We start from the raw sequence: 17,299 nt of genomic DNA, 5'->3' as shown, positions 1-17,299 counted from the left end.
CTTACAACCACTCCTCTTTTTTCTAGTTCTTGAAAAACATATTTCACTGGAGCAGAAAATGTTAGTGTTAGCTGGCAGCCCCGTTCTTCTATATGCGGTGGAGTAATTATGTTCACAATAGGTTTCTTGCTTTCTGCTTTATCTTTGTTATAGTAATGCTTGATCATGTACTCCAGATAACCAGTTAGCAAAATAGATTTTCTCCTCAATGCTTTCACAGTTGCTTGATTAAAAATCTGCAGAATGAAAAGCAAATAGATTAACATTGCAAAAATTAACTGTAAATTATGCATAAAAAATTAAAATGACCACTTTTCACCTTTCCAATGAACTCCCATTTTAGATTTTTCTTTAAAAAAAAAATACCGCCTTTTTAAATGCTTTACCATTACAAACTGAAAGCAAAGTTCCCATGACAGAAGAACTGTACAAATGTCGTTTAAACAATACTTGCAAAAGAAGGAGGAAGAAAAAAAAGTTATCATGGTGTCACTTCAGTTATTTTGCTTAATATAATCACCAGGCAAAACACACTGTAATAAATGCATTTGACTATCATAAATTTAAACATTTTTCCCCAAAAACTATTCCATAAAATCATAATCAAGAAGACTTTTTTCCTATTCTAATGTAAATTTTTGTTAAGTCCACAAATAGTGCAATGCAAACTAAAACCAAAAAAAAAAAAAAAAAAAGAACACCAAACTCATTGCCATCGAGTCAATTCCAACTCACAGTGACCCTATAGGAGAGAGGAGAACTGTCCCACAGGGTTTCCAAGGATTCAAACTGCCAACCTTTTGGTTAGCAGCCAAGCTCTTTAACCACTGCACCACCAGGGCCCCAACACAGGTGCATACATGGAAGACACTGTTTCCAATATTATTTGTGATTGTTTTTTATCAATTCCTAAATCTTCTCCAGTTTAATATGAAGAAAACAGTAGTTAAATGATAAAGCCAAATCATCGTGTACAGAGAAGCAAGTAACTCCTACTTAATACATCTATTATTGTATTGCACTGTCTTGTTAGTTACCATCAAGTGGATTCCAACTCATGGCAATCCCATATGTGCAGAGCAGAACTTTATAGAGTTTTCAAGGCTGTAACCTTCTGGAAGCAGATGACCAGGCTTGTCATTTGAGGTGCCTCTGGATGGGTTCGAACCCCCAACCTTTTGGCTTGCAGTCCTGTGCTTAACCGTTTGCACCATCCAGGGATTCCACATCTATTATTACTGAAGTATTTTTCCTTCTTTCTTCCCTCTCTCCCTCCTCCCTCTCTCTCATTTTTTAATCTACTAAACTCTAACTTTGGCATGAAAATGCTGGCACTTGCTGCCGGAGGTGCTTTATAGAAAGATGAGTGGCAAGGGCACACAATAACTAGCGCTGGGACATTAGAGGTCAGAACAGACATGCTTTTCTAGCTTAAGGTCTCTCTTAAGGTCAAGTAGAGTTTAAAAATATATCCTACACCTTAGAACTGAATGAACTGCAAACAGAGCATGATGCATGGTGTTTTAGTCATCTAGTGCTGCCATAACAGAAATACCACAAGTGGATGGTTTTAACGAAGAGAAGTTTATTTCCTCACAGTCAAAGTAGGCTAAAAGTCCAAATTCAGGACATCAGCTCCAGGGGAAGGCTTTTTCTCTCTGTCAGACTTCTTCTCTTCGGTGTTCTCCTGGACTAGGAGCTTCTCTGCACAGGGACCCCAGTGCAAAGGATGCGCTCTGCTTCCGGCACTGCTTTCTTGAGGGTATGAGGCCCCCCTGTCTCACCGCTCACTTCTGTCTTTTATATCTCAAGAGATTGCCTCAGGACACAATCCAGTCATGTAGATCAGGTCCTGCCTTACTAACACAACTGCCAACCACCCATCGTCCCTCATCAACATCGTAGAGGCAGGTTTACAACATACAGGAAAATCACACAGTACCAGGAATCATGGCCTAGCCAAACTGATACACACATTTTTGGGGGGACATAATTCCAACCATGACACATGGCATGCCCCTTAATGTCCATTTTCTGTATCATCTTATACCACAGATAACGATAGGGTTGTTCAGGGATATCTAGACACTATGAAGTCTATGAGGATAGTTAGTTCCGTATGCATGCGTGACATGCGTGTGTATGAATTCTAACAGGACTCAAACAGGAGCTCACAATCTGTTTGCATCTTATGAAGGAGTGAGCTCGGAGCGTTCAGGCATGGATTTTGCTTAAACTCTACTGCACGGAGGCTATGGATTTGGTTGAAGGACAGCGTGGGAGTTGTATTTAAGGTAATGGTATCTAAGGAAGAGAGGAGAAATGCAGAAGGCAGAATGGTATCTGTCTCTCCAATCACACCTCGCAGACTGTCAAGTGTGCAAACAGATCAGCTGCAAGTAGCGAGTGCCATTATTGTTTTGGGAAACATCTAGGATCTGCAGTGCAAACACAATTTTTCAGAAACCAGGCACACCAGGTTACATGGGGTTTGGTGGGAGATATCTCTTCATTTCCTTGTGTAAAACAAAATGTAGGTAGATCTGGTACAATGCAGACTCAAGGAAACACAGCTGGGTTTTGGCATCCAGGAGACCAGGGCAAAGAATCAATATTCTTGCAAAGGGCAGAGGTAGGGACAGACAAGGCATAGCCTGCAGGTGGTTGGCTGTCAGAGGGCACCAATAAAGTGATAGGAATAAAAGGAATGTGAGAGAAATCTTCCCAAGATTCTCTCAGGAGATTTTTCAGAAACAATTCTAGGAAATTTTCTGCTTCCACTATGTTTCTGTGTGCCATTGAATCTGAATTCGATTCATATTGATCCTAATGACAGAGTAGAACTGCCCCATACGGTTTCCTAGGCTATAATCCTTATGGGAGCAGATTGCCAGGTCTTTTCTCCCATGGAGTGGCTGGTGGGTTCTAACCGCAGACCTTTCAATTAGCAGCCAGGAGTCATAGTATACAGGTAGGGACAATGTGTGAAGTATTATGTCTAATGTAATTTCATTTGTGTTTATAGGTTTGTAGTTTTATAAAAAGGTGTTTTGCTCTTAGAGATTTCTCATGATAACTAGAAACCAACATTTTTAATAACAAATAATTTCAATTTCAATATATCATGGAATATTGAACTTTTAATAATAAAGTCATTTTCAAATATAAAACTATTTTTCTCCTAATAACCACAACAACGACAGCTCTATTCTCAGCTCTCTTAAATTCTTCTCATAGAGTGTAAAATTCCATTCTGAGCCTCATACAAAAATATTAACAGAGGATAATCGAGGTTAAAAGGGAAATAAAATATCTTCTTTTCTTTTTTGCTTCTCATTGTTTCTATGTTTTCAGTACTGTGAAAGAATCGTTTTAAAAAATTAGAAAAAAATAAAAAGTGTAGTTTGAAAAATATTCAGTTTATCACAGAATTCTTGGCAGAGGTTCAAGGACTTGGGTTATTTTCCTTACTGAGTAAAACGAATACAGAGCTAGAAAACTGTGATAAGTTTAAAAAGAAAAAGTAGTATGATGTTTTCGGTTGTTTTTTTTTTTTTCTTTTAAGTTCTTTAAACTGGTTCCTTAATAATTTTCAGAGGAAATACATGGTGCATTTTAAGTGAATGCTCTAGTTTGGTGTTGTGAGGCTATTTATCATAGATATATTTACTGAAAGAGTATAAAAAATTATCTATCTATTGCCGCATACCAATGTGAACATTCAAAATACCATGTATGGATTGTTTATTTCAGATAGGTAATAGGAAAGTTGAGGGACTTCAGAAGTACTCTGATCCATTTAAAAAATGAGGCAAATGAATTCGAGAGTAGCTGTGTCTCATGTCAGGTCCCACTGGGTGTCCCAGTGAAGGCTAGAGCACTTGTCTCCTAGTTCTTAGCCCGTTGCCCTTTCCCTTGCGCACATATTATTGTATAAATGATTAATATTCAACAATATTAAAAAAAGGAGATTTTGAAACTGACTATAGGGTGCTATTTTTAATGGTACCAAGTGATGTTTGCGCATGTAATTGTGAAGAAAGTAGTATTAATATCTTCTAAAAAACCATTGTATTGTCAATCTGAGGTCGTGTTCATGAATAATTCTTAAGTGTAAAATCTCTCCTGCAGTTGGTATTTGACTCCAAGTATATTACGTAGGAATATTTTTCAAAAAACAAGTAGAGACAACTAAGAGAGGCATTTGTTTCGTGCATTTATTTCTTTCATTTACCAGAACTTCAACCACATATCCTCAAAGCAATAACTGTTTAAACAGACCATGTAACTACTTGGTTAATTCACTGATGCTTACTCATTTAGAGGAAGGCTTAGAAATGTCAAGAAAGTAGAACATTTTAACAGTCAGAGAATGGGGAACAATTAAATGTATTATTTTGTAACTTTATATTTTACCATTTATAAGGAGGAGGAAGAAGTTTGAAAAACACTTTCTCCAGCATAAGGCTTAATTTAGTAAAGATAATTTCGATTAGAACATCACTTCAGCAGCAAACACCTTAAGTAAAATATTTCTTAAAGAGCCTCCAAATCCATTGCCATTGATTGGGTTGATTTCAACTCATAGTGATCCTATAGGACAGGGTAGAGCTCCCCCATAAGGATTCTGAGCAGCGGCTGGTGGATTCGAACTGCCGACCTTTTGGTTAGCAGCCGAGCTCTTAACCACTGCGCCACCAGGGCTCCAGGGAAATGTATATTCCTCTTCGTGCGGCTTTCAGGCTCCTTTTGCTAGGTTTACATTTAGGTATTCAAGAGAAAAAGTAAATCAGTCTCCAGTTTCTAGCTGAGAATAAAAATCTTGTTTAGGTGACTATAATACAGTGTGGTAAAAAATTAGTGGTAGAAAAAATAAGAACCTGGCACCTTTCCCACGACAGAGGGAGTAAATGCTGTAAGAAAAAGCCAACCCGCTATAGGTAATATACCACACAGCGGACGTGTCTAGAAAGAATTTCTAGATAAGGCTGAGGAGTCATTTACAGAGTTAAGGAAGATCAGAGGAAATAACTTCCAGCATTAGCCCTTCTTAAGCTATGTCTTGGTGCCTTTCATATTGTAACGCATCTTCTCCCTGATACAAACTTGCAAAATAAGCAGAAACTTCATTTTGTGTTAAAATGTTTAAATAGTGTTGTCCTGGATGTAGATTATAAAAATAATTCAATATCATTTACCTAATTTATTAAGAATATTTTTCATCCCCCAAAAAACTTGCAGCAAATGTTTGACTGGTTGAAAAATCTTATCACTGGGTCTATTTTCAACTTAGAAACAAACAAACAAAAAATTGCCAAAAAGTGAAAGCAGCACAAGCACCATCTAGTGGTCAAGCTGGGTAAGTTGGGTGAATGAAATGAGTTCATTACCACTGCCTGATGGTGAAGCTGTGTAAAAAGAGAGGAGCTTGACACTGCCACCCAGTGGCCAAAAATGAGACACTGCTATGAGCTTTCACAGAAATCTAAAATTTTAGCTTTGAAAGGGATTTTGAAAGTATTTGTCCAGTCATCCATTTAATGCTGGAATCCTCCACAGCAACATTTCCTAAAATATCATACTCTAAATAATTTTAGGAGGCAATGAATAAAAAAATTGTTTGCTTATTTTAATATTTATGTCTTTAAAATCATTAATAGCGCTTAGGGGTTAACCTGAAGATCGGAGTTGAACCCACCAGCTGCTATACAGAAAATGTGGCAGTCTGTGTCCCTCAAGATTTACAGCCTTGGAAACCCTATGGGGCAGTTCTACTCTGCCCTATAGGGTTGCTATGAGTTGGAATCGACTGGACAGCAATGAGGTTTAATAGAAGTAAATGCATGTTTACTTAAAATATAAATTTTACTTAAATACATGAATATAAAATATATATCTACTTAATATATGGATTAATATTATTCTGAACTATATATCATTATTAATAATATATATTTACTTAAATAAATTTAGTCTCACCCTGAAAGTAATATCCAAATAACTACATACATATGTAACGAAGATATGGATATAAATAGGTATCTAGATAGATTTAGTTAGCAGCCGAGCTCTTAACCACTGTGCCACCAAGGCTCCATAGATAGATATAGATAGCAAACTAAACTGATCACTTGGATCTTATTATTCAGAGTGAGACTAAACTTACTTAAGGAAAAATGCGGATAGATTTTAAAAAAATGGTTAACTCAGTAATAGTAGAGCTTACACAGGGATATACTAACATAAAAGTCCCAGTTAAAGAACAAGAGCAAACAAATGAAAAAACAACCAGTATATCTCATGAGACAACTACGCTTAATCTTTGGTTTTCTAAGATTATTTGTTTTTTCTTAAAGTAAGTCTTCCTATGGCTTCTTCATGTGGAACTTGGTCAGTTCATCGCTTTGTCTCATGGTAAAAATAATAAATAATAAAGTCTTTCTGGAGTCCCCAGAATCACAACAATGTCTGGCACATGATAACAATCTCAAATACATGTTGAACAACTAAATTAATGAAGAATTAAATACTACCTGCTAATTTTGTACATACAGAGACCAAGGGAACGTTAAAGAATTTATTACAAGTTCACACAGATTCTGAGTGGAACTCAAAATGTGGTTCCCCAGATCAGTTCCATTTAACATTTACTGTGCCAACAATGTGCCAAGCATCGTGCTTGGAGCTGGAGAGATATATAAACAGTGAAGATCAGCACACAGTCACTGTCCTAAAGAAGAACACTGCCCCCTGCTCATTACTCAGGCGCAGTGCACGTTCATCATCCTGCTGATTCGCAGAGAAAATACCGTCAGAATCAGATAAAGGCAAAGGTATGGGAAGATTGAAGCACCGGTCACTTACCTCTAAACTAGCGTGTAAGGAACAGACCAACAAAATGGGAGGATTTGAAATACGGAATCCATTGGCACCAGGGATTAACTGGAGTTCTGAAAAGTTAATGTCGTATTATTCTTATAAAATATACCCAAAAAAAGTGTCCACAGAGAGAGAAAAAACAGGGAGTCTTAAAAACTTTTATTCCTAGAATTTCTGAGATGTTTAAGAGAAACTCCATGGAGCTAAAATACTGTCGTATTTCCTTTTCACCTGCAATGCCCATCTCCCCTGCTCCCATCTTCCCAGCAGCACACCAAACATCAGAGCCCTTAAACTCAGGATAAAAACGGGCTCCTCTGGAATCTTTTCTGGCCCTCCCATTCCCAAGCCAGTATTCTTTGTTCTGCCCCATGCTTTGCTTTTCTATTATGAAATCATGTCAACAAGAGACAGCATCAAGATTTGAATGGCTTGGGTGGGAGGTGTTATTTGTAATGCCATCCAATGGCAGAAAAATGAATGCAATGACCTATGAAGCTGACTTTAAACTCTAGGATTATTCGATCAAGTGGCTTTCTTCAGGAAAAAAAAAAACTTGAATCACTCAATGCACATGTTCACAGCTGAGGTTGAACGAAGCTGGTTCCGTATTCACTAATTCAATGTTCCCAGCGATTATATAACATAACTACCACGCATAAGGAGACTCAACTGTACTATCCTAACTAGAATTAAGTAGATTAAATAGTAGGAAATTAAACACAATAGGGTTAAGATGGATAATTACAGATCAAGTGAAAGTTAAGGCTGACTAAAAGAATCTTACAACATTCTGGGTCCTTAGAGACTTACCTAAGCCAGGAATAGTCAAACAATGGTCTGCTGGCCAAATTCAGCCCACCACCTGTCTTTGTAAAGTTTTATTGGAATATAGCCACACTCTTTCATTTACATATTATCTATGGCTGCTTTAGCACTACATTGGCAGGGTTGAGAATTTGCCACAGAGACTGTACAGCCTGAAAAGCTTAAAATATTTCCTATCTTGTCTTTTACAGAAAGTTTGCCCACCCCTGATCTAATTCGATTCCTTCATTTACAGATGAGAAAACCTATCTCAAAGTAGTTAAGTAACTTACACAATAGCAAAGCTAATTATTTCAGCAGCCAAAGTAAAATACAGTGTCCTCACTTGACTGGAAGAGCCCAACTTGATTTTTTGCATCCTGATTGTTGCAAGTCTACATATATTTAAAATAGTATCTCAGGGCTGGAAACAATCTGAAGGATCAGGGTTAAGCTAAACTCACAAAAGCAATTATGATGCTTTCTTTATTGCTTGTGATTGAGGAATAGAGTCATCCTGGAAAAAGAAGTAGGGCAACTTAAGAGCCCTCCACATGGTGTACCCATTTATACCCACTAGGGTTTAACCATGTATAAGGATTATTACACTCTTTGGTATGTGGCAATAGCTACAGACGGAGAAACTTTGGGGCAAGACAAGGGAAAAATGAGTATTAAAGTACTGCTATGTGCTACATGGTTTACATTTTTGAACTTGTCTTATCCTCACAACAAACCCTGAGATAGATATCATTGTTCACATTTGAATGCTATAACTTGCACACAATCACAAAACTATTAAGCAGCAAACTGGGAATTATACCCAAGTTTCTCTGGGTCTGACGCGAAGCCAAAAATCCCCTCCTGTCCCTAAGCACGATGTTTTGGGTACTCCATATTTATGAGAGCTGAGTAATTCACATGCCTGTTAGATTTCACTCCCTCTTATCTCTATACAAAGGAATAGACTCAAAGTCATGTAAAAATCTAGAAACACTTAGTCTTACACTCTGGAAATGTCATTTTTTATTTTAAGAGTTCTCAGTGACATTTTCAAAGTGCACTCTCCATGGGGCATGTGGTATTACATATATTACAAAGATAGAAGAAAGTAGAAAGTTAAAATAAAGTGATTTGTGAGGTAAAATTGAATATACTTACTGTTATCCATTTTAAATCTGGTGTTGAGTTCATGGCCAAACCATCCCACTAACCTGAAATATTAATAAAAACATTGGATATTTTGGTCTACAGGAATAACTTCAATTAATATAAGTACTTGGGGCCTGCATGTTAAAACTATTTGTGGTGCAAGTCATCAAATACTTAAAGCAGATAAATGCTACATGATATAATAGCCAATTACTGCTTATAATCCTATCAAGAATAATAATAAAAATAATTTATCCATATTATTAGCTGTATTATTTTTGTGAAGTAAAATCCTCTAAAAAGCTACATTTAAAGTGACTTTTATCTTATTTGAGTTAAAATAAATCATAAAATGAAAGATTGGGTTTTTTTAAATTAAAATGCTGATAGAATAAAAGGATAAAGTGATTCATACAATAATATTATTTTTACAGTAATATCCCTAAAGAGAAATGTTACTTAAAAAAAAAACCATCACTTTTAAAAGCTTTTGAATGAATTTCCCAAAGCATTGGCTACTTTCATATTGCTAATAAGAATGTTAATTGACTAGACATAAAATATATAGGAAAAAATATGCATATGTGTATGTGCATATTAGATGAAGAAAACTACAGAATAGTTTAGAGAAAAATATAAAAATTTGAGAAAGAGAAACACAATGTTCCTGATATTCAACTTTCTCTAAATACATTTTTGGTTTTAATGCTTTCAAAAGAAAAATTTCAAGGCCCTTTTTTGGGACTGGGCAAATTTTTTAAAACTTTATATGGAATATATTTTTTATACTTTTTGAAATAGAAAAGTATAAAGAGGAGTTTGGTTTACAAGATATAGCATATTATAAAGTGCATTAAATGAAAGAGCTAGTAAAAGAAGCCCACCTCCCCCTTCCCCATCCCTCATAGGTTCCTCTTGCTGAAATGCTGAGACTGGGTACAACTCTGCAGAGGGAAGTAAAGAAAAGAAACAGGACAGAGTTGTGAAAAGCCCAAGTGATGAAATATCTAAGAACTGCCGGTAAAATATACTTTATGAAGTGAAGAGAAGATGCTCAATTTGTACATAAAAAGCTATATCCTTGATGCAACCATGGAAATAGAACAGGGGTGAGCAGGGCCGTTTTCAGAAGTGCTCTTTTATCAGGTCTCCCGCAGAAAGGGAAAGGGGATATAGCCATATAAAAGAATCAAGAATCAAGAGGAGCCCTAAGAGTTGGAAGCAGCCAGTGTGTTTGGCGGCAGAGAAGGAGAAATCTGAGTCTGTCCTCACCCTTCCCTTAACCTGCCTACATTGTCGTTAGCTGCCATGGTGTAGCTGAACTCATGGTGGCCCCATGAACAATGAAATGAAACATTGCCCAGTCCTGTCCCAGTCTTATTGTTGGTTGCAGATCAGACCGTTGTGATCCATAGAGTTTTCACTGCTCGATTTTTCGAAGTAAATCACCAGGTCTTGCTTCCTAGTTTGTCTTAGTCTGGAAGCTCCTCTGAAACCTGTTTGGTATCATAGCAACGTGTAAGCCTCCACTGACAGTTGATGGCTGCACATGAGATTCAAGGAGCAATAGAAACATTTTGTGTAGGAAGTTTTATTAACCTCTCTCAGTCCATTGCAGATGAAGAGGACAAAGTTATTCATTATATAGGCAGACTTAACACAATCAAGAAGATAAAAATAACTGATAAATGTTTAATGCTGAACCTTGGAAATAAAGATTATAACGTCTTTAGAAGCATTCATAAAAAATTAACAAAAACTAACTATACAAAAACTCTAATATTTCCAAAGTGAATATATTATGGACTATATTTTTTATAAATCATAACAATGGGACCAATAAGCAACTTCATGATAAACACAAAAAATATTGAAGTTGTCAAGGATTTCATTTTACTTGTACCCACAATCAATGTCCATGGAAGCAACAGTCAAAAAATTAAACAACATATTGCATTGGGCAAATCTGCTACAAAAAAACCTCTTCAAAGGGTTAATAGCAAAGATTTCACTTTGAAGACTACGGTGAACCTGACCCAAGCCATGGTATTTTCAATACCCTCATATGCATGCAAAGGCTGGACAACGAACAAGGAAGACTGAAGAAGAATTGATGCCTCGGAATTATGATGTTGGTGAAGGATATTGAATATACAAGGGACTTCAAGAAGAACAAACAGGTCTGTCTTGGAAAAAGTACAGAGTGCTCCTTAGAAGGAGGGATGGTGAGACTTCATCTCACGTACTTTGGAAATGTTATCAGGAGGGACCAGTCTCTGGAGAAGGACATCATGTTTGGTAAAGTAGAGGATCAGTGAAAAAGAAGAAGACTTTCAATGAGATGGATTGACACAGTGGCTGCAACAATGGGCTCAAACATAGCAACGATTGTGAGGATGGCACAGGATCAGGCAGTGTTTTGTTCTGTTGCACATAGGGTCACTGTGAGTCGCAACCAACTTGACAGCACATAACAACAACAACATATTTTTTTTTAAGTGTGCTTTAGATGGAAGTTTACAGAGCAAATTAGTTTCTCATTTAACAATTAATACATATTTTGTTTTGTGACATTGGTTGCCAACCCCACAACATGTCAACACTCTCCCCTTCTTGACCTTGAGTTCCTCATTATCAGCTTTCCTGTTCCCTCCTGCCTCCTCCTCCTTGTCCCTGGGCTGGTGTGCCCATTTAGTCTCATTTTGTTTTATGGGCCTGTCTAATCTTTGACTGAAGGGTGAACCTCAGGAAGGACTTCAGTACTGAGCTAAAAGGGTGTCTGGGGGCCATACCTTCAGGGTTTCTCCAGTCTCTGTCAGACCAGTAAGTCTGGTCTTTTTTTGTGAGTTTGAATTTTCTGCTACATTTATCTCCAGCTCTGTCTGGGACCTTCTTTTGTGAAGAAGACTGTCAGAGTCTTGTTCTACTTTTTTCTCTAGCTCTGTCCAGGACCCTGTACTGTGATCCCTGTCAGAGCAGTCAGTGGTGGTAGCCGGACACCATCTGGTTGTGTTGGACTCAGTCTGGTGGAGACTGTGGTAGTTGTGGTCCATTAGTTCTTTGGACTAATCTTTCCCTTGTGTCTTTGGTTTCTTCATTCTCCTTGCTCCATACGGGGTGGGACCAGTAGAATATCTTAGATGGCCACTCACAAGCTTTAAAGACCCTAGGCGCTAAGGTAGGATGTAGAATATTTTCTTTATAAACTATGTTACGCCAATTGAGCTAGATGTCCCCTGAGACCATGATCCCAGTCCTCAGCCCCATAATTTGGTCTTACAGGGAGTTGGAAACCCTGGTGGTATAGTGGTTAAGTGCTATACCTGCTAGCCAAAAAGCTGGCAGTTCAAATCCACCAGGTGCTCCTTGGAAACTCTATGGGGCAGTTCTACTCTGTCATATAGGGTTGCTAGGAGTTGGAATCGACTTGATGGCAATGGGTTTGGGTTTTGGTTTTATGAAGCTTCCCTGACCTCGCCTTGGTCAAGGAGCAACAACATATTTGTTATTACAATCCAAGAAAACTATCAATTAATAAGAAAATCAAAAAGAGAAAAAAGATTCAATTACCTGCAAAATTTATCTCAAATTACTTTTAGGTTAAAGAGGAATGCAAGTTGAATTTGTAGAATTGCTTTAAAAGAATAATAATGAAAACATGGTATATCAGCATCTTTGGGATGTTGTTAGAACAATGTACAGAGGAAAATTCATAACTTTAAGTTTTATGTCAAGAAAAAAACGAATACAAATAATTCACTTAGGAATCTTAAAGAGTTATAAAAGAACAAGAAAATAAACCGAAATAAACTAGTAGCATGCAATTAATAAAGATAAAAGCTGAAATAATGGTTAGAAAACAGAAAAATAAAACCGTAACTTTGATACACAAAGCAAAATTGAAAAAAACAGTAATGTTGATACATATACCAAAAATCAATTTTATTGTGGTGGAGGGATTAGTTTAGAAAGCACAAGACAGTGTAACTATGAAAAAATAAAACATGAGGGAGGGACAGTCACAAAATAAGGTAAAGTAAGAACATCATAAGAGACAAATTGCTTAAATTAATTTAAAAACCTAGATGAGAGCAGTAATTGTCTAAAAGACTGTTACTCATTCAAACTAATTACAGAAGAGAAAAAATGAACCCAACTGGTTTTAACAGAAGAAAAAGAGAAACAGCTAAATCTCATAAAAGCAGGTGATCTCTTAGGAAAATTCTACCAACACTTTTCAGAGCAAATGATTCCAAGATTCCAAAGCTATTTAAACTATTCCAGAGCATAGAAAAAAAACAGACAAATTAAAAAAGGGTTGTGGCAGAGACTTTCATTATTATTATTATTTGTGAAACAAATATTATATTATTATTAAACCAAGTTAGAATTGCACACATGAAAAAGGAAAACACAAGCCAATCTTAAAAATATTATCACAAAATAACAAAACATTAGCAAACAGATTCTGACAGCACATTAAAATAATCATACATTTATGAACAGTGGGGTTCATTTCAGAAATGCAAGAAATGCTCTATATTATCAAATCTATTATTTGATACGATTCATTGTATCAATAAAGCTAGAGAGAAATCATAGGACCAACTCCAAAAACACTTTAAAAACATTTACAGCACTATGCAATTAATCTGGATTAAAAAACAAAACAAAAACTAAACAAAACAGTAACAAAAGATACTTAAAGTAATGAAATATATCTATTTTGGTCTAAAAGACTTAATGGAGAAACACTTGGTGCTTACGTGAATACCAAGATTTTGTAGATACAGAAATAGGAAAAGAGGAAATAAATTCTCACTGCTTTCAAATTATGTAATTTTGTACCTGGGATGAACATGATAATTTAGCAAGGTATTCTAGCAAAAAAAAAAAAAAAAAAAACGAGAAATCACTATCTGAAATTTAAAATTGCAACAGATTACCAAGAAATGAAAGATTACCAAGAAATATGCAAGATCTGCTTAAAGAAAATTTTAAAACACTACTGAACAAAAAAACCCCAAAGACTTGAACAATATTTAACATAAAAAGTCAATTCTCCTCGAATTGATTTATAAATTTAACACAATTCTAGTGAAAATTCAAATACGTTTTTGTTTGTTTTTATTTTGAACTAGACAAACTAATTTTAACGCCACATGTGAAAATAAATAAGAAACCTCTAAAAAATAAGAGAAATTAAGTGGAATATTCCTATAAGATTTCACTATATTATAAAACTTCTAAATGAAAACAATGTGATAGTGTGTTAGCAAATTAATTAATATACAATTCATTATACCACTAAGGCTAAAAAAAAGCCATAGGATCATCTCCACATACCAGTGAATCACTGGAGAAAGTCCCATCAAGCAACAATCTATTTTTAAAAAAAAATCTGCAACTTATGTTAATAAGAGGTTAATCTTCCTAAAAGTATCTAGGGATCAGCAAGACAAAAATAACAACCCAATAAAAATCATTAAAGGATAGGAACAGATGATCTACGGGAAAAAAAAAGGACTCTTAAAATTTATGGAAACCCTGCTGGCATAGTGGTTAAGAGCTCTGGCTGCTAACCAAAAGGTCGGCAGTTTGAATCCACCAGGTACTCCTTGGAAACTCTGTGGGGCAGTTCTGCTCTGTCCTAAAGGGTCGCTATGACTCGGAATCGACTCGATGGCAACAAGTTTTTTTTTTCTTAAAATTTAAAAAGTAAATCTCTCCAACCTACTAATGATAGAAAAATATAAATTAAAACTACATTGAGATTCCATTGTTTACTTCTCAGATGGCAAAAGCTCTAAAGTTTAATTATGCACTCGGTTGATGAGATTGCGGGTAAAGAGTAACTCTCATATATTATTATTGGGAGTATAATTTGGTGCAACCCCTGTGAAGAATAAATGAGGAATAGCTGTAAAAATCACAAATGCATATCCCTTTGACCTAGGAAATTTACCTCTGAGAATTTACTCTCCAAAAGTACCTGGGCAAGTATGAAGTGAATTATATATAAGGATATTCATTGCATCGTTTTTAATAGTAGCCCAAGGTTGACATGAACCTAAGTTTCCACCGATAGAGGACTGGTTATATATTTATAAAATAAACTACTATACACTTCTTAAATAAAAGTAAATGAGGAGAAGTTCTACATGCTGACAGGGAATTACTGCAAAATTCCTGAAACAAACAAAAATAGTGTAGAATAGAATATATGGTACCTTTTGTGCATACAAAATATTGAGTTATTTGTGTTTGTTTTTCTGCCCCAACTAGAATGTAAGCTCATGAGATCAAGGACTTGTCTCTTAGTGTTTGGGGAAGGTGTGTATAATGTGGGTGTTGTGAAGTGTGGTAAACAGTTGGTAGGTGAAACAGGGGTTAGGGCAACTGAGCCAGCCTGGGGGTGGTCAGAAGAGGCTAACCTGAGGAAGCTGAGCAGAAGAACAAGTATGTTTTAGCCAAAGAGGAGGAAGAATGTTCTGCATAGTGGAAACAGCAGTTGCAAAGGCCCAGAGGTGAGATGGGCAAGGTGAAAAGGGGAGTTAAGTGACTTTCCCAAGGCAGATTACTCCATGTTATGTTACTGACAATTATGTCAACCATTTGAGATGCATTCACTGCATATTGAAGAGGTGTTATTTGAAATTTATTCAACATTTTTAAAAATTACTTTTGTTTTAACTCTTTTAATTCCTCAAACTGAAACCAAACTGTAAAAGCATTACTACCAAAAATTCTATAAAGTGTTTTTTAAATTAATGGTTAAAATCTAAGTCAGAACCTATCACAAATCCCATATAAATAAGAGCTCATGTCTGACTACATAAAAAGGATAAACTGAGTGAAAAAACCTTTTATGACACAATGTATATACGAGATGCTGAAGTTATTTATTTGAGAAACATTAAGAATTGACTTCAATGACAGACGTCTAAAAGTAACTGAGAATTTTCATGTGCCCTCAGAAATTTTCAACTCATGTTGTATACAAGAAAGGATGAATTTGATAATCCTGTTGGATATAAGGAATCCCTGGGGAGTAAAAATGGTAAACACGCTTAACTGCTAACCGAATGGTTGGTAGTTAGGGTCCACCCAGAGAAGGTTTGATATAAAGTCCTGGCAATCTTCTGAAAAATCAGCCACTGAAAACCTTATGGTGTACAGTTCTACTCTGACACACATGGGGTCGTCATTAGTCGGAATCAACTTGATGGCAGCTGGTTATTAAAAACAACCCAATCTTTTCTAAAAATACATATTAACATATTGAAAGATGTATCTTTGAAAAAACAGAATTTGAAATATGGCAGAATATGAGGTCTTGCCTCAGATGTGAAGAACAAATCATCTCATTCCCAGTGAAATAATGATTTACTCTGTAACACTGTACCTGATAGTCATTAACCAGATATTTATCTGTACAGATGTCCACTTTCACTTTTAAAAGCCTCAGGGCAAGCTTTATCTCAACTTTAACTTTTCAAAAGCGTAAATTTTGAGAGCATTCTAGAGTTGGTTGTTCCTTAGACGCATAGCTAAATAATCAACTTTGAATGATCTGCAGGGAAAGAGTAAGAGAGGATTTATGTCACTTTGAAGGAAATAGAAAAAGCAATTCCTCAGTTTGGCAAAAACATTTATTTGACGTTACTCTAAACTCAACCCAAGCCACTGAGTTTAATTCAAAGAGCCCATCAATGAATTTCTCATTGCTTGAAGCTGACATTCTATCTAAGCCACACTATTTGTTACTAGTGAAATCTGAATTTCCAGTCCTATGTGACTTATTCTTCTCCATCTCGAAGTATAAAAGTCTAGAATAAAGGGGTAATGTTTTGGATGATCTCATTTATATGCTCAAAATCTATTATTATACTTCACTAATCCTACATATTGCCAAATTTCATCCACATACAAACAAACAACAAAGTACAAAAGAACAAAGAAGAGAGGAGGGTAACCACTTAGGAAGTAAGAAGAAACACCTGTCAATAAGCAAATAAAACGATCAAACCATATCGAGCATATCTTTGTGGTTCCAGGTAACACGAGAAAGTTTAAGGGCATTAAGAAATTACTTCTAATTGTTTATCCACTTATTAGCCATAGTTAGCATTTGAAAACTGATGAGATTTTCAGTTGTATACACTGGCAGTGGGAACAATCATTACATCATTACATACCAATACATTCTATGTGGCTCACTGAACATTTTGTGACATCCCTAATCTTCCCATTTCACCCTCAACACACATACAGACCATGTGGGCTGATCTTTCACCTCTTTCTCTCTTTTTTTCTAAATTTTATTTATTTTGTTGTTTTTGCTGAGAATATATACAGCAAAAATATATCGATTCAACAGATTCTACATGTACAATTTAGTGACATTGATTATATTCTTTGAGTTGTAAAACTATTCTCGCTTCCCTTTTCTGAGTTGTTT

The 17,299-nt window shown here is 35.9% G+C and overlaps 1 protein-coding gene across 2 annotated transcripts in view; it reads right to left on the bottom strand.

The window, feature by feature from the left end:
• KYNU (kynureninase) overlaps window positions 1-17,299 on the bottom strand; it is a 154,949-nt gene that overhangs the window by 3,617 nt on the left and 134,033 nt on the right. For both annotated transcript variants that reach the window (XM_004375104.3, XM_023730210.1), the window contains 3 exons: window positions 8,848-8,900; window positions 6,865-6,950; window positions 6-236 (listed from right to left, as the gene is read on the bottom strand). In XM_004375104.3, the coding sequence (XP_004375161.1) occupies window positions 6-236; window positions 6,865-6,950; window positions 8,848-8,900 (370 nt within the window). The remainder of the gene's footprint in view (window positions 1-5; window positions 237-6,864; window positions 6,951-8,847; window positions 8,901-17,299) is intronic.

Source organism: Trichechus manatus, unplaced genomic scaffold (assembly GCF_000243295.1).
Source record: "Trichechus manatus latirostris isolate Lorelei unplaced genomic scaffold, TriManLat1.0 scaffold00033, whole genome shotgun sequence".
Classification (NCBI taxonomy): domain Eukaryota; kingdom Metazoa; phylum Chordata; class Mammalia; order Sirenia; family Trichechidae; genus Trichechus; species Trichechus manatus.
Note: the sequence above shows the minus strand (reverse complement) of the source record. Positions and strands in the feature narration are given on the sequence as shown.